Source organism: Panthera leo, chromosome A1 (genome assembly GCF_018350215.1).
Source record: "Panthera leo isolate Ple1 chromosome A1, P.leo_Ple1_pat1.1, whole genome shotgun sequence".
Classification (NCBI taxonomy): Eukaryota; Metazoa; Chordata; class Mammalia; order Carnivora; family Felidae; genus Panthera; species Panthera leo.
In genome coordinates, this window is record NC_056679.1 from 236345962 (window position 1) to 236363545 (window position 17584).

General features: G+C 61.1%; 1 protein-coding gene across 1 annotated transcript; it reads right to left on the reverse strand.

The window, feature by feature from the left end:
- Positions 1-6648: 6648 nt before the first annotated feature.
- On the reverse strand, positions 6649-12155 carry IRX1 (iroquois homeobox 1). Its single transcript, XM_042953557.1, has 4 exons — positions 11880-12155; positions 7808-8852; positions 7364-7436; positions 6649-7085 (listed from the first exon to the last, which is right to left on the reverse strand). The coding sequence occupies exons 1-4, from the start codon at positions 12153-12155 to the stop codon at positions 7028-7030; spliced, it is 1452 nt and encodes a 483-aa protein (XP_042809491.1). The 3' UTR covers positions 6649-7027.
- Between the last annotated feature and the right edge of the window lie 5429 nt (positions 12156-17584).

Genomic DNA, 17584 nt, shown 5'->3' on the forward strand with positions numbered 1-17584 from the left:
AGCAGCCGGCAGGTCACCGGGTTCAGCGGAGGGACCGGGGCCGGCCCGGCCGGGGTGCAGACCAAGTCGCAGCACCGGGAGGACTGTGTTTGGCAGATCGGTCAGGGTAAATGTGCCAGAGGGGCAGGGGAGAGTCGAGAGTTGCAACTGCCTGCAGATAGTGCTCACATCACATCAGAGCCTTCCCTCCCCGCAAACATCCGCCGGGGAAGGAGCGCGGGGGGCGTCCGAGGCGATGCTCGCCAGCCCGGGGTTCTATTGTTCGCTACACTTACTCTCAACTCTGGGTCATCTCTCGCTCTGAACGCAGGAGCGTGATTTCAGTGCGCTCTTTCAGGAGGGAGGGGAAAGAAAAGATTAATAAAGATGTTATGAGCCTGAACCGCTGTGAGATTTGTTTAATTATTCCCCACAGGACTGCCCCAGCAATCTGCTGACATTTAGCCCCGACCTTGCAAATCCTCGGTAAATATTAATATATCAACTCAAACAGGGACCGTTGTTTTATTGGTTCACGGAGCTCAGAGAGATTCGCCACAGCGGTAGGAAATAATGTGTAGAAGTGAGGAAGGCGGCCTGCTTTGATTCCACCTTCTGCTGCACACGAGCTGGGGACATCAACAAAATGGCAATGCTGTTCCTTTGCCACAGCTACAGAGCGATGCTTCAGATGCCTTCGCTTCCCTTTGTACAGCCTGCTGGAATAATCCCAAAACCACGGTGGCAAGAGATTAGAAAGGAGGGAGAAGGGAGGCCGGCAGAGCAATCGCACGTTATTATCTGCAAGACTGGAGATTTTAATAATGGGGAAGGTCCGCCCTCCGATCTGACTGTCTTTGCCGGCAGAGTGGGCCTCGGCTGAGGGCAACGAAGGGACGAGCTTGCCCGCTCTGGCCGGGCGACCGGCCTGCCTCCACCTCTACATCACTGGCCTCCTGCAGCCATCCAGCCCACCCCATCCCAGGGGCCAGTCTGAGAATGAAAACAACAGGCCGTTCTGAGTTGGCTAAAGGGAAATTTAAAAAAAGATTGCTTTTTAATTCTTCCCTGTATGTGCCGTTGGTGGTGGTATTTTTGGAGGTTTTATTTCCTCATCTCAAAGTTATCTCTTATTGACTCATCTCCTAAGTATTTGTAAATTCCTCTGGCTGAGTGCTTGCTGGGGGGCCAAGGAGGCCCCCAAAGTTCTCAGGGGTAAGAAAGGGGGCTGCCTGGGCCCCATTTGGCTTTCAGATGTACCGTGCTGCAGAGTTAATGCGTGATTAATTTTATTCATAAAAATGTTAATCACTTCATTGTGAGATCTTTTTAACATTCAGTGCAGCGAGCACCTTTTTAATTTCTCTTGCCCACCGTCTCGCAGATGTATTTAATATTTTCAGACATGGCTGCAGCTATCCGAGGGCCTGGCAATTAAGCATACGCTTAAAATTCAAACAACAGGCGAAGCTACCGCGGCAACAAGCAAGCAAACGGGAGGCACAGAGGAAAGGCGCACGGTCTGCAAGTGTGCAAGCGGCCTGCGGGCCCAAGGCTGGCGGTGCGGGGGCGGCCTCCGGCGCTCGCAGCCTGCGGGGACCCTCCCTGCTGCACCTCTGCGCAGCCCTGGGAGGACCAGTTTCAAGTCCCAGGAATTAGGAGTAGAAGCTCTTCCGGCGGAAGGCTTCAACTGTCACCGCGTTATTCTGCTTCCTGGCTGGGACCGCAGTCTCTGGGGAACGTGGGGACAGTGGGATGACTGATGGGGTGGGCGTCCAGAGGTGAGCTCGGTTCACAGCTTCCCCAGGGGGGCCCCCGGATGTTCCCGGGCCATTGTGTCCCCGCATTCGGGCCCTGCGCTCTGGCACCAGGTAAATGGGTTAGGGGATCAGAGACACCCGCTCCTCTTGTGCCCCGCCCCCTGGGTAGGGGACATCCCCCATGGGTCAGGACAACAGCCCGGGAGCCCCTGAGAAGCATGGGTCCCCGCTGCCCGGCCCCGTGTCAGAGAGGTCATCCGCAAACACGGCTCCCCTCTGTGCTTGCCTTCAGTGTTCAGGCCCACGTCACTCCTCTGACTTCTCATTCAAGATAATTCCAGGATTTTAGGCCACTCTGGGGCCTCCTCCCTGACTTTCGTGGGCGGTGGGCCTCTTCCAACATTGAAAGCCAGGGTTAAAATATGAATGTTACAACTGCTGTTGGCATAAAGATGAATATACCGATAGGTATTAACACATTTTCTTTGGCCATAATGTTACTTTTTCCCTTTTCATTTGAAAAGAAATTAGCACATGTTCGCGGGTCTCTAAAAGCATTGTGGGCCCCAGGTCCTGTCACCGTCCTGACAGGTCAGCCCACCTCCTCTGTCCCCCTCTGCTCACCCTGAGAGAGCCCACTTTCAGAGGCCTTACTGAGTGGGGGAGGGGTACGTATCCAGCTTTCTGAGCTGGAACACAAAAGGACGCCAGTGGTCCCCAAGGGACGACCTTGGGAGGCCTTCCAGCTCTGGAGCTATAATTAGAGCCACAGGCTGGTGGGCCAGCGGCAGGAGACATGGAGAGCTCACCCCGCACCCGCCCTGGCGGAAGGAGGCACGGGATCTCTGCAGGGCTTGTGCAGGGCGGGTATGTTTCCAGAGGGCAGTGCTCCCTCCACAAGGGCTTTGGGGGACCCCTGCAGGGGGCTGGGGCCTGCCATCTTCCCCAGGGCACACTCCCTCTACCTGCTAGCTCTTTCTTCCCGCCACCCACTCCGGATTCCAGACCCAGAGCCCTGTCCCGGCTGGCCCTCCCCACCTGCAGCCGCGTTCTGCAGAAGAGGCCATCAGGATGTGGCAGGACTCTCCCCCACGATGTTTCCCGGGGCCTCGTAAGTCATGGGGCAGCAAGACATGTGCTCAGTGTCAGGTACCCAGGAGTTTCCCTCGGATGCCTGAGAGCCCAGCTGACTAGTCTCCGTCCAGCTGACCAGTGCTCCGTCCTAGGATGTGGCCCATGCAGCCCAAGTCTCGTGGCCAGAGACAGTGGGAGGCTCCAAGTGCCTTCCAGGTCCCCACTGCCCGCATACTCCAAAGCCACTCAGAGCTGGCCCCTCACCTGCTCTAGCCCCCAACCCCAGCAAACCTGGGCTTGGCTTCCTCCCCACCTTTCCAACCTCCACCATTGGGGATGCAAGGTCAAAATCCCATTCCTCACAGGAAACTGGGCCCTGTTACTTCTGAGGGAGCATTCCTGGCTCGTCTCTCCAAATCAGTGGCCCTAAATCCTTAGCCTCCAGCCGGTGGCCCCAGTCCCACCCAGACCTTGGCTGGGAGCAGCCAGGCAGCCTCTGGCCTGCTTGTACCATTCAGAAGGGAAGGAAAGAGGGCAGCTGGGAGGACCAGAACCTGATTCCCTGACTCAGGAGGACAGTTCTGGCAGAAGGGCCAAGGCCAGCCCAAGCCTCCACATCGGGGGCCCAAGGCCAGCGTTGGTCCCAGGGCACCCATGCACAGTGGCCACCCTGCCCTTTCTCTATCCTTCCTCCTCCCTCTTTCCCTCTCTGGCGTCTTGGCTTTCTGGCAGAGCCCCATCTACAAGGACAACTGAAACTTTATAGGGCATGATTCATCGGGCGGCGCGCCCCTCGGAGCCATGGCGCATATTACATTAATCAGTGTCAGACCACTAAAACCGAGATATGAATATGAATTCTCCATATTGCAGGGGAGATAAATGTGCTTGTGAATATAATTGATCAAAGGAGGGAGGGAAGGATGGTGAGAACAGAGATTTCAGACTCCAGGTCAATGACCTGGGAGGGACCTGCGCCCACTCCCCAAATCTTCAGGCTGGGAACACGGGGTAGGAGCGGGGAATCTAGAAGGGGTGTGCTTCTAATGGCTTCCCTATCACGGGCCCGAACTAGAGCAGAAAAAGCAGGGTTTCTACAACAGCACTTCCTACCCTTCCTTACCAGAAGATTCCACAGACTGAAGTCCTCTGCCCCAGACACGGGCTGTCCTATTTGCCCATCAGAGGAAGGGGCACAATTATTAATCCTGTAGACGTCCCTCATTCCTATCCCTTTTTGGGGTTCAGTCTCCTCCTTGCTGGTCTCAGAATTACCACCACCGTCTGAAACTGTCCCTAGGCAGGCATCGAGTATGAGAGCACCTTAGCACGTGCAGAAAGTTCCAGAAGAATTTTTGCTTTGGCTGTGTCAGAAAAAGAAGTTTCTATGTCTACTCCCAGATATTTCACGAGCTGGAACACCACGCACAGGGGCCGCTGGGGTGCCGCACGCCCTAGGCGTGCACACTCGGGTGGCTGAGCTGGTCGGGAAGGATGGAAATAAATCATGCACAAAGAACAAAAATGATTTTTCAATGCTTGATTAAAAATTCATTTCTACCTTTCCACTCGAGAAAAATAATTCCAAGTCTAGAGATCTGATTTCTTTGCATGGGAAACTTTCGTCAGCAGGGCAGGAGGGAGGGGCACAGACCCTTCAAGACTTCTAGGCCACTGGGTTCTCAGGGCTGGGACTCAGCTGGTGAGCACATCTGGTCCAGCCCCCTGGACAGCAGCGTTTGGGGACCCCAAAAGCATTGGACAGGGGAAAAAGAAAAGAATGGAAACAGGGGGCATGCAAACAGTGACGCCTGCACGGGGTCAGCTATTTGGTTCTGGGAAGAGAGTCCTCCGCCAGTGGCACAGACCCTACCGCCCACCTGACTCCCACCTGATGCTTGCAGCGGTCACCCAGGGGGGACCCACCAGCACATCCCGGCTGCCACAGCATGTCTGTGCGCCAAGGACGCCATTCCTCATCCGAGGAGCGAGAGACCGCTGGTCAAAACTCTCCAGACTGCACTCTTGCCAAGGACGCGGGATCCATCTGTGCCCAGTGGTCAGGGGAGCCCCACGTCGAGGGCAGACCAGGAGCTCCTCTCTAACTTCCCACCCAGACGATGGAAACGCCCTGCGTCGAATTGGGCACCCACTCCTGCCCACCAATGCCAGCAGCCCGACCAGCAGGCCCGCCATCACACCCCCGAATTCAAACAACCGGTGACACCCAAGATCACAGAGACAGCCCGACCGCCACAAATGGAGGCTTCTGCGCGCGGCCCCTCCGAGGCCCGGCACGGCACCCGGGATCCTGCGCCCCGGCGCCCAGGGAGCCGGACCGACGCCACGGTCAGGACCCCATTCCGCTTCCAGCCCATAGAGGGCGCGCCGAGCACGTCCATCCGGACGCGAAGCGCCTCCACCGGGGCCGCGGCCCCAGCGTGCCCGCCTGCGGACGGCCCTCCCCGGCGCCGCGGCCCGGCTCCCCCTGAGCGCCCAACGCCCCGCTCCCCCACCCCCGGACCGTCCGTGCGCGCTCTCCCGCGGCCTCCGCGCCGCCTCTGCCACGCTTCCTCCAGCCTCGGGAGCGAGGACACCCCTAACTCTCGTACGAGGACGGGGTGGCGTGGGGGCCCGGAGAGGGGCAGTCCCCACGTCCTCGGCGCGAGCCGCCCCTCTCCCGCCGCAGAGGAGCCAGCGGCAAAGCCCCAGGCCGCCCCAGACGCTCCCCTTGGGCAGACCGCCCCTCCACCGGCGGGGCCCGACAGCTGCTGCTGCTGCAAGGGCTCCGGGGCGATTACCCGGCCTGGGTGGGGGGTGGGGAGGTCCCGTCCTGCACCGGGGACCCGGCTTCCTTCCCCCCGCGCGACTTCCCCTGCGGCTCACGCCCTCACCCGCGGTCTTGTTCACGCTTGTGTTCCCAGTTTTCGCCAATTCTGCATCAAGTCGTCTGCGCCCCGTTTGAAGTGCAGGCCGCTACGGCGGGTCCGCCCCAAGTGCCCGGAGGCCCGAAGTCCTGACCCCGAGATTTCCCCCGGCTCCTGGGCCAGGTCCCACATGCGCCTCGGAGGCCAGCTCCGTCCCGCTTCGTCCCACCATCGCTCCCAGCTACCGCTCAGACCTGGACATCAGTGGTTTATTTTCCCTGGGCTCTCTCGGCGCGCCCAGCCCAGGGCGCAGGGGTCGAGGGGGCTTCCCTGGGAGACCAAAGCCACCTCCCCTCTTTCTCCGCAGCCCCCAGGCCCACACGCCCAGAGAACTCCCGCGCGGCATCTCTGCCCACGCATCCGCATCCGGACATTTTAAAAGAGCCTTCCAATCTCTCCACGTTTGATTTAACCAAGTAACTAAAAAATACGCTCAAAGCCAAAATTTCATACTCCATTATGTCCTCGCTCTACCCACGAAACGACCCGACGCCAGGATGCACTGTGTAGACAACTAGTTATAAACTGATTTCAAATCTGAAGTTCTCCTTTGGGGACATAATTGGAAATTCTTTTCATTTTTTTTTTCTCCCATTGTTGTCCACTTTAAGAAACCGTTTTATAAACTGCTGAAAATCGAACTCATTGATGTCCCGAGAAAGGCATGCCCCAGATAAACGTACAAAGGTCGGAAATCAAAAATGCCAACAAGAAACTGCCCGAGTGACAACATTAGCAGATTCAACGACAACCAGAACGGGCTGTGAGAAACCCCGGCCTCCAGCCGAAACTCCCCAAGGAGCCTCTCTGCCCAAGCCAGGGGCACCTGGGCCCTGCCGGCATTCCAGGATTCCGGACACTCCTGCGGACGCCCAGCCACACACAGCAGCGGGAACAGCGGACAGCATTTCATTTAGTTTATTAGACAAAAATATATGATTTAGACAAGTTCGCTGACGCGCTATTTACAATCTGAAATCACTCTATATACAGAAAGAAGGAGAAAAAAAAAAAAAAAGACACAAGCACGTGGGGCGTTTACCGAGCGGATAATCAACCGGAGCCTGGTGACAGGCACCAGGGCCCTGGGCAGAGGCCGGGCTGCCTGGACTGGAGCTCGGACGCGGACGAGCCCCTTTCTGCAGGAAGCGCTGGATGGGAGTCGGTGACGTCGTGGCCGTATTTGTCCTTTACACCGGTCTGAAATATTTGTCCTAATTCCTCCCTCGTCCCCTCCCTCCCGAACTCCTCCCCCCTCCCCCCGCAAAAGTAAAAGACGACCCTGGATCAGGCGGACGGGAGGGCTGCTAGGATCCGCGGCGTTCCCTCCTGCGGGGCCAGCGAGCTGCGGGCGAAGCACAACGAGACAAGAAAGCACAGCAGTGTCAGTGGCCGGACGCTGGGACCCGGCGTCCCCGGTGCAGCCGGCCTAGCGCCGGGGGGGCGTGGCCGCCTGCCCCGCTGCTCCCGCGTCGGGAGAAACCCGGTGGAGGGGGCGCCCCGCGCGCACGGCGGGCGGACAGCACCCCCTCTACGAGGCCCGAGCGACCCTACCGCCGCCCCGAGTCCTCCGCCGGCACCCCCTCCAGCCCCGGTCCCGCGGTCCCAGCAAACAGCACTCACTTGTCGCGCACGGGCTGGAAGGGGGATTTTAACTGCTGTGCCGGCGACTCCGGCCTGGGGACGAGGTCTCTCTCTGCGGGGGAGGGGCAGAAGCACAGCGTTAGGAGACTGGGGTGGGGGGTGGGGGGAGTGCCGCGGAGGTGCGCAAGCCTCTTCCCCACCCACCCCGCTTCCTTCTGCCACTAGGATGGGGTCTCCAAGAAAAACGGTCACCCCTCCCCGGGGGAAGGACTGCAGACAGAACGCAGCTCCCCGGACAGAGCCCGAGGGCCTTGGCCTCGGTCCCCGAATCCGGGCAGAGATCACCGCTCAACCCGGGGTTTGGCCGCCACCGCCTCTCCCCTCCGGGCCGGCGCTCCCCCCACCCCCACGCTTTGCGGGGGGGTTCCGGATTCCGAGCCCGGGCGGACAGCCCTCCCCCACCCCCCACGCCGGGCGCCTCACCTGGAAGCGCGGGGCTGCTTCGAGCGGAGGCCTTGTCACCGTGGAGCACCCCCGCGGCAACGGGGACGGGCGGCTGCGGCGGCGGCGGCGGCGGCGGCGCGGGCAGGTGCGGGCCGTGGGGCGCGGCGTGGGGCGCGCCGACGCCCAGGAAGGAGCGCATGTTGAGCAGGGAGCCCTGCGTGAGGAACGCGCCGTTGGTCCAGTTGGAGAACTTGCCGATGTGGCAGGTGTACAGTCCGTGGCTGGGCAGGAAGGCGGGGTGCTGCAGCGGCGCGCCCGCGGGGGGCCCGTGCGCGCCTGGATGGCCTGCGGGCGGAGGCGGCGAGGCCTTGGGCGCGCCGTCGGGGCTGGTGGCCGTTTCTGCCAGGGACCAGATCTTGGGCTTGCTGTGAGGCGCGCCCTGCAGGCCACCCGACGCGGCGCCGGGACTCAGCAGGCGAGTGCTGCCGGGCTCCGGGACCTCCTTGACCAGGCCCAGGGGCGAGTCCTGGGACTTGAGCGCGTCGGCGGCTGCCAGCGGCGAGCCCTGGTCCCGGGCGAGGGCGGTAGGTGCCGCCGGCGGGCGCGGCGCCTCGGCCTTGTCCTCTTCGTCCTCGTTGCTCTGGTCGCCATCGTGCTCGTCGATTTTGTCGATGTCAATGCTCTCTAGGTCGATCTCCTCGTCGTCCTCGGCCTTCTCCGGGTCGCCCTCGGTGTCGCTTCCGAAGAGGGCGCCGTCCTCCTGGTCCTTGCTGCGCGCGCCCCACGTCACCTTGTTCTCCTTCTTGAGGCGCCGGCGCGCGTTGGCGAACCAGGTGGACACCTGCGTGAGGGTCATCTTGGTGATGATGGCCAGCATGATCTTCTCGCCCTTGGTGGGGTACGGGTTCTTGCGGTGCTCGTTCAGCCAGGCCTTGAGCGTGCTGGTGCTCTCGCGCGTGGCGTTCTTGGGCCGCCCGGGGTCCCCGTACTGGAACTGGCCGTAGGGGTAGTACGCCGGCGCCGTGTGGGCTGTGAAGGTGGCAGGGTGCACCCCCGGGTTGTCTTTGAGTTCGTACTGTGAGCCCTGCAACCACATAGCCCACCGAGGGAGGAGAGGGGCAGTAGGGGTGTGGGGGGGGAGGAGAGGGAGAGAGAGAGAGAGAGAGAGAGAAAGAAAGAGAAAGAGAGAGAGCGATGAGTCCCCCGAACTGGGAAAGTCCCCCGAACTGGGAAAGTCGGGGGGGGGGGGGCAGCCGCTCTTGTCCAGTCAAGAACAGGAAGCCCCCCACCCCCCAGCACACCACCCTGGGAGGGAGGGAGGGGTCAAATCGTGAGCCGCCTCTAGAAACTCAACTTCCAACCATCGTGAAGAGGTGTTTTTGTTTTGTTTTGTCTTGTTTTGTTTTGTCACTCAAGAAAAGTTCCAGAATCCGTGCATCTCCAGAAGGCCACAGCGGGAGCCTTGGTCCCATAGAATTTCCCCAGGCCACCCTCCGTTACCCCCCCCCCACCCTCCCCCCACAACTCCAGCAGGCAATTTCCAAGTTTATCTCACACTAACTAGAAGGGGAAACCTTTTAACTACCCAGATAAAACAGATCCCCAAATGTAAAGAACCGAAGCCCCCTCCCTTCGACCCTGAGGGGGTCAAGCAAAATAAACCATCCAGGGTTTTCTTTGGGTCCAAATCCTCCAGCAATTTAAAAAGAAAGCACACTCCTTTTAGCTCCCAAATTAATCTGCATATAATGGCTCCCCACGCTTAAAGGTTGCAGTGGTGACAGGTAATTTAAAATTTTAATCCCGGCCATCATCAACAACAATAACTAAAACGCCATTTGTTTTTTTTTTAAATACAAAAGGAGGGCTTCACCGGTAAAATATTAACGGGAGGGCCAGGAGCTGCCAGCTGTGAAGAGAGAACTGCCTTCCGAGGCCTCTCCTCACTTACTTTATCTGGTAAGTTTGACTTTGATGTGGCCAGAGCAAGCACAAAGTGTTTGCAGGCATTTAGAGGCCGTGATTTATTTGCAATCAATATTCTTTTTATCATCGGTAGTAAAACACAGCAAGTCAAATTATCCCATCAGGTTTTTTGGTAAATAACATTTTATCTTTCTAACAACCTCATTAGGCCTCATTATTACCATAAATTGTCCAGACAGACATTCACTCACAATTTTATCTTTTGACTTCCAAATCCCCAATCAAAACGGCTTGGAAACCTACGCCTAGAATCAAGAGTTTGGATTTAGGTTTACTTTCTGAGAACCAGCAGGAGACCACTAAGAAATACACCACACCTTTTTTTTTTTTTTTGGGGGGGGGGGTGGATTTCTATATGGTTTCCCCTACTAAAAACAAAACAAACAAAAAATCGAGCATCTCCGTTTGCCACCACAGTACAGTAGGAACAGATCCATAACCACACAGATCCCTTTTTCTCGCACAAACACGAAAGGGGGGTGGGGGAGAGGTTCCCAAATGGCACACATCTGTATTCAAAATTTCTGTAAAAAAATTACAATTCTCCACGTAAAAATTATCCATTTGCTACGTTAGCAGAGAGGGTTTCCGGGCTGAGAAAGTTGCAAAGAGCAGAATATTTCTTTGACTAGTTAGTTTGGTGGCCGATGCCACAGAGAAAAGGTTTCCGTGGCCAGATTTCGTTTTTACCTAATCTTTGCAAAATGTACTCTGCACTTTTCTAATTATTTAGGTTGTAACTGCGAGGACGACATTCCGGCCTCTTCTCCGCTGGGAGTTCTTTTTGAAAGGATACCTTGTAAATCTCTCAGCGCTTCCCTGGCATCCCCAGCCGCCAGAACAAAATGGGAGCTGATCTTTTTGGAGAGCAAGCGATCTGAACGGCGGCTGGGGCCGCCTTCAGAGAAATAGCCTTTCTTTTCAAAACTACAAGAAAAAAGTTACAGAAAAACACACCCGCCGCTTTTCTCGCGTACAGTCGGCCGGTATTTATTTCCTGCCTCTTCTTCGAGGAGCGGGGAGACGCGAGGGGGGGGGGGGTGCCTGAAAATTGCGTTATTCCGCCCGCAGCAGCGCAAGAGGGGGCGGCCTCCCTGACCCCCCCCCCTCCTCGCCCGCGCCCCGCCGGGCGCGCAATTCACCAGCAGCCCGAAGTTTAAGCGCGACCTTGCAGTCAGACCAAGGAAAATGGATCCTTTGCACCGACAGAATGGCGAATGCCCCGCGGAGAATTAAATTTGCAGCTCCCTCCCCCATCTGACACCCACTGGGACGCGAGACTAAGAGGACAGCATTTATTTTAAGCCCAGGGACTCCTGTTTTCTTTAATCCTCCATTATGTAACGCGGGAAGAAAAGTGCTTTTCATTCGGTGCAAAAGAAATGAAAACTTTGGCAACTCACGAAAGTCCAAGCAAACACCGTGGCACACGCCGAAATTATTTCCACCAATCCCCCCCCCCATCTCAAATTTGCACACCCTCCGCTAACAGACCCCATCCGGCCCCTCGGATCTCCCCCATTGTTAGGGCGATTTTGACCCAGTCGACCAGGCTTCACCAGGTCCCCCTTCCCTCCCCCCCCCCCCACCGCCCCGGCCACCTCGGACACAGCCAAGGAGGTCCACCAGCCAGGGAGAAAGCCGAGGCTCCCCGGCCCAGCCCCAAAGCCCGAGAGGTCGCGCGACCGGGGTCCGCCCGCCGCTCCCGGGCGTCCTGCGGACCCGGGGCCGAGCTGCCGGAAGCCCGCCCGCCGGCCCCGCCACCTCGGCCGAGCCTTGTGGGGGGTAGCGGGGGGGGCGGGGGGAAGAGCGCCGGCGACTTTGGCCCCCAGCCTCCGGTTCGAGCCGCGCGCCCCGAGCCTCTGTTCCTCCGGCCTCCCGGCTCCCCGCCGAGCCCCCCGCTCGCGGCCCAGGCCTCCCGCCTCCCCGGGCCGGCCCCCCACCCCCCACCCCTCCCCAGCCGCCTCGGCCCCGCCGGCCGGGCCTCCCCCGCTCCCCGCCGGCTCCGCCCGCGCTCCCGCCGCGCCGCCAGGCCACCCGCGCCCGGGGCGCCCGGGGCCGGCGGGGAGGGGTGGGGGGTGGGGGGTGGGGGGAGGCGGCCGCGGCCAGGGCCGGGCGCACTCACCATCTGCGAGAAGAGGCTGAGGTCGGCGGCGTAGGGCAGGAAGGCGCTGTAGTTGGGCGCGCCCGCGTACGGGCCGGCCGCCGCGTACATGCCCAGCACCGAGGTGACGGCGGCCGCGCCCGCGCCCGCGCCCAGCTCCGCCGCCCCCGGCCGGCCCGACGAGGCGGCGGCGGCGGCCGCGGCGGCCGCGGCCAGCACCCCCGGGCGCTCGCCGCCGTAGGCGCCGGGCCCCGCGGCGCTCAGGTACTGCGGGTAGCCCAGCTGCGGGAAGGACATGTCCGCGGATCGGCGGCGGCGGCGGCGGGCGAGTATTAAAGGGGCGGGGGCGGGCGCGGGGGCGGGGGTCGGGGCGGGCGCCGGGGGGAGGGGGTGGGGGCTGGGGTGGGGGGGGGCGGGGTGGCTGGGGAGCCGGCGGCCGGCCGGCCGGGCGCGCTCGGCCGGGCCCGGAGGCGGGGGGCCGGTGGGCTGCTCTCGGCCCGGTGCTCGCTGGCGCCCGGCTCCCGGCTGCGCCCGGCTCCGCGATCCCGCGCCGACTGCGGCGGCCGCCCTCCGCTCGGCGGCGGGGCTTTCAGACACAATTTGAAGTTGATGCTTTGATTGGCATCCCCTCGAGCGCTGGCCCCGCCCCCGGCTCCCCTCCCGCCCCTTCCCTGCCTCCCGCCCGCCCCAGCCGGGCCGCTCCCGCCCCTCCCGGCGAGCACGTGGTGTGCTCCGCGCCGTCCGGGCCACCTCCGCCCGCTGTGGGCGCGCGAGCGGCCCGGCGGCGGGTGCGGGCCCGGCGGCCGCGGGCTGCCCGACAACCTGTCGACACCGGCTCGCAGCTGTCGGACCCTGGGCTCTGCTGTTTTCCAAGCCGAGCTGTGACTGCTCTTTCAGGAAGACGTCTCGGCGCCTGATTCTCCGCCGTTGGGGCGGCGGGGCCGGGGCTGGGCGGGTGACAGCCGGTGGGGGGGGGGGTGGGGGGTGGAGGGGGACGGCCCTCTCCTCCCCACCTCCGCCCCCAAGGCCGGCGCTGCCTTGGCCTCCCCCGGACCCCTGGGCAGAAGTGCACCCCGGTGCCCTGGCTGCGCCACCGAGCCTGGCGTGGCGTGACACCGTGACGCGGGCGTGGCGTCCGCGTGGCCCCCGCCCGGCAGTGACCGGCCTCGCTGCACCTGGAGAAGCGGGAAGCGGCCGAGCTCTGTGGGCTTCTCCGTTCGTGAAAACTTTGAGAAAGGGCAGCTGAGAAGCCAGTTCAAGGGGACAAACAGATGCCGTCCACAGTGACAGGTTCTTGGAGGTGGTGGCGGGCAGGGGGTGGGGAGACCTTTTCTTTGCAGGAGAATCACCGTTGCAGCGGGAGGGAAACGTCTCGTCCCCACCCCCGCGAGGGAAGAAGTTAAGAGTGGCCGGGGTGGCAGGGGGGGGGGCGGGGGGGGGGTGGGGGGGGGCTCGTTCGTCCACTAGGTGCGCACAGGCGGGAAGCAAACTTGCGCGAAGAGCGCCGGCCCGAGGTGGCGGCGCCGCGAGCCCGGGGACAGGCCGTCCCTCCTCCCCTGCCCGGCCTCTTCATCCTCGGCCCCGCGGGAAGAACAAGCAGCGAACCGCTGCGGGATGGCTCCAGGTCCGCGCGCGGCCCTCCTGGCCTCCCGGTGCACGGGACGGGTCCGCCAGCCCGCGTCTGCCACACGCTCGCCGGCTCCGTCCTGGCGTCCCGCGTAGGGAGTTGCCCAGGGTGCTCGCCCCCGTTCCCGGGGACACTTTTCGTCCTGTCTCCTATGAAGCAGCAGGAGCCTGGCGCGCACTCCCCTCTGTGGCGCACGGACACACTGGACCCCACAGCAATTTCACCCCAACACTTGGGGGTGAGCCTTGGTCTCGCCCAGTTCGGGAGCCCCGAGTGGAGTGCAGCTGGTGACCTGGGCCGCCCGCACCCTGGACCCGGACCTGTCCCCCATCTCCTAGTTCCAGTTGCCAGCAGCATCATGGAGGCCCAGGGACTCTTGCAGAATCGGGAAGGCTCCCGCTGACCCAGTTTGGGACCTGAGGACAGATACGGGGAGCCACCGCCTATAATTAACAACAATAACGCCCATAATAGTAATTACTAATTACCAGCTGCATAATCAGGCTTCAATTTCTCTGCTCAGTCAGGGTTTTCTTTCTGTTCGTGCTGTCCCTTTGCCCCCCACCCCGCCTTTACCCCCCACCCCACTCAGCTAACCAGCCCTTGCTGGCTACAGAAACTCCCTGCAACTGCCTGGGCACCTCTCCTGCTTTGGCACAGAATCCCGGGCCCTGGAGGTGAGCGCTAACCACTCCCAATCCCGGAAGTCACTAACTGGCAGCTTCCTCCCGCCCCCAGCCCACCACTTCCACCTGCCAGACCTCTCTCCCCTGCATCCCAAACAAACGGATGGGCCACCCCACTACTGTCTTGTTTGGCAAACTCCAGTGTCACATTTCAGGCCGACAGGTAAATACAGGTGAGATAAGCCCTCTTCTGTGACCTGAAGAGCAGGTGGAATTGTAAGCCCAGAGACACTTCTCAGTGTCACGATTCAGCCACACGGACTGATCGCCTCCTTATCACTCCCCCCCCCCCCAAGCAGCCCACTTCAGTTGTACTGAAGCCATCAGAACCTGGGGGGCGGGGGGCAGCAGACTTTGTCCTGACCCCTGTCGCCTCCTGTGCCCTCCCTGTATCACCTCCATTTGGGTTATGAAATGATAGTTGGTTCTACAAGACATCAGGGAGGTGAGTGGGAAGGGGCCTCTAGAAAGGCCTGTTGACTTCCCCCAGGAAGCCCTAGAAAGGTGCCCTAGTGGTGACTGTGACCATTCCCCAGCCAGGGCCAGGGCTGGACCCCAGCAGAAACTGGGCCTGATCCCTGGATCACCCCCTCCCTTCCTTCTCCTTGAGTTTACCCAAAAATTTGCAAGGGGAAGACTAGGAAACAACCTGGACCAAAGGAGGAGGGGGAGAGGAAGAAGAAAAAGAAAACTGCCTCCAAACCGTCCCAGTGGAGAGGAGGCTAGACAGGGAAGGATCCAGAACTTCCTGCCTCAGCATCCCCATGGGGAGTGTCATCTCTTCAGCCAGGTCTCTAATCCTTTTCAGCATCAAATAGTTAGTGGGGGACGGTGGGGGGGGGGGCGTGGGCAGCTGAGAAGAGAAGACCCAGGGTGCCTGAGCCTGGACCTTGGGCCTGACTGGAATATCTGCTTAAAAAGATTCCAGAACTTTCCCCAAAGAAGATGATGTCCTGGCTCACTTGCTCAGGCTCAGCTCCAGCCTTCCTGGGATCCTGGTCATCCCCCTGATGGTGCAGAGGCACTGGCAAATAGGAGGGCCAGTCAGGGTCCTTTGCAAGCTGGCTGTGCTGGTTGGGGACAAGCTGTGGGGCTCCATCAGCCCTACCATGAAAACCCAGCAATCCTGGATCTGGAAGCTGGGGGGGGGGTGGGGGGTGGGGGCGGGGAGACACCTTCCCAGACCCTCAGCCACTGTGTCTGCCTTGCAAGGGGTGGCTCAGGCAGGCCCCACTGCTGGTGTGGAGGCCGAGCTGGGTCTGAGCCGCCCACCTCCTCATGGCCAGCCCCAGGACACTGGACACTGAGCCAGAGGCAGGACCTCGGAGTGGTACAAAGCCAGATCTAGGGGTGGCTGCGTGGCCTAATGGGAGCCCCAACTGGTCAACTCCCATCTCTGGTCCACGAGGGAGCACTAGGAGACGCTCTCCCAGACCCTTGGCAGTTGGACCCGGTCATGGGCACGACCACACAGAGCTGGGCAGAGGCAGTTGGCCAGGGCCCTCTGGCTGGAAAGCCAAGACCTTCAGCGCCTCCCCTCCCCGCTGGGACCTGGGCCTCTGGATGCACCTGTGGGTGTGCAGGGCATGGCTCTGGAGGAAGGGGACTCTGGGGACGGGGAAGAGAGAAAGGCCCTGAGTCCCAGGTGTGCTGGTGGGGAGGGAGGAGGGAGAGTTGGTGAAAATAGGATTTCGCACAACTTGGCTTTTAAACCGGCTTCAAGTCCTGATGGAAAGTTTACTTGCTGTGTCATTAGGTTGGGGAGGGGGGAGTTGTTTTCTAAATAGGAGGGGATTGTTATCACTGCTCCGAAAAAGAAGATCTTTTGTTTTTCTCCCGCCCTGGCCCCTGGGCCCCTCGGTAATGCTTAGGTTCAGCTTGCTACCCTACCCAACCCCTTTATATTTGCATGAGAATAAGATTGAACAAACCACAGGGCACCCCCATTTACAACTGTATTTCTTCCGAAATAATTCTCCACTGATTTTGTGGCTCCACTGACCCAGGTCTCTGAAGAAGAGGAGGAAGCCGCTGAGGAACCGCCCCACTCCCAGGAGCCATCATGGGGACCTGCCTTTGGCGCCTGGGATGGGGGCGACCTTAGCCCAGTGTCAGGGATGCAGCGGGAGGGAGGGGGCGCGGCGGCCCAGTGGTCTGCCCTTCGAAATGGCCATTCCTTCCGATGCAGATGGCGGGGCGGCCACGCAGGGCGGCAGCTCGGTGGCAGGGCTCGGCGGCCTGACCTGGCCCGCGCCCCGGACCGGCCCTGCCTTCCGCCCAGACGCGCGCCGCCTGATTTATGAGTCTTGTTAAATCCTCATTAGACTTTGCACCTTTCTCCGGCAGGACCCAGGAAGCCGCCCCGCTCGGCGACGGCGAGGCGAGTGGCGAGCAATCCCAGGCAGCGGCCGAGAAGCGCCCAGGACCGCGGGGGCCGTAACCGGGTGCCCTTGGGCGCCAGGCGGGGACCGGAGCGGGGCGGCTGCGGCGATCCCCGTGCCCTGGGGGCCTGGCCTGCTCTCTGCTGCCGCGTCAGGGCCGGCCCGCGCCGGGTCAAGAGCGGCACCTGTGAGCGCCCCGAAAGCAAGGGCCTGGGGACCTCACTGCGGATGTGCTGCGGTGGGACCAGAGCGGGGCCGGCGGGAGGCGACTCCGAGAGACTCCAGGAAGACCCGGGAAAGAAAACACCCGGAAGGCGCCCCGGATTGTCTGAGGCCCAGGGCAGTGCCCGCAGAGCAGGTGCCAGGATGCAGCCGGGGCTCGGGTCCCCGGACTGTGGCGGCGGGAGACCAGCGGCCCAGCGCGCGGAGCTCCGGGACCGGCGGCCGGAGGAGAAGAACGGCCCGCAGTCACCTGGCCTGGCGTGCGATGTCGCCGTCCCCGAGCGTCGGAGGAAGTGAATTACATGCGTGTGCACACACGTAAATATTTTATAAGCCTCCCCTTAATTAACCAAATCGTTTCCATTATGCCTCCAATGTGATCAACAGCAGCGGTGTGAGGGTTTTCAGGGTTTATAATTCGATGTCACCAGACGGTTGCTCGGGGGCAGAGGCACAATCGCGGAGCCAGCTGCACTTGTATTTACTTGTTTTTCTACCGTGTTCCTGTAGGGCTCCATTATGCAGTTTTTAATTAGTTTGTGTTTGTATTTCACCCGTCCCAAATCAATGCCATCCCGGAGCAAGGCGATGTAAATTCTCGCAGTACAGGTGTAGCTGCTGGCTTGGGAACACTCGGAAACACGCGTCTGACAAATGAGAGCGGGCGCCACACAGCCCACTGTCGGCTCCTGGCAGCCAAGAGGCACAGACCAAAGCCAGCGGGGACTTCTGCGCCCCTGTGAGCGCCAAGCCCGCGTGCTGGGTTCCTAATCCCAGTAGAGGGAGCCGCACAGAGCACGGCGTGGGGGG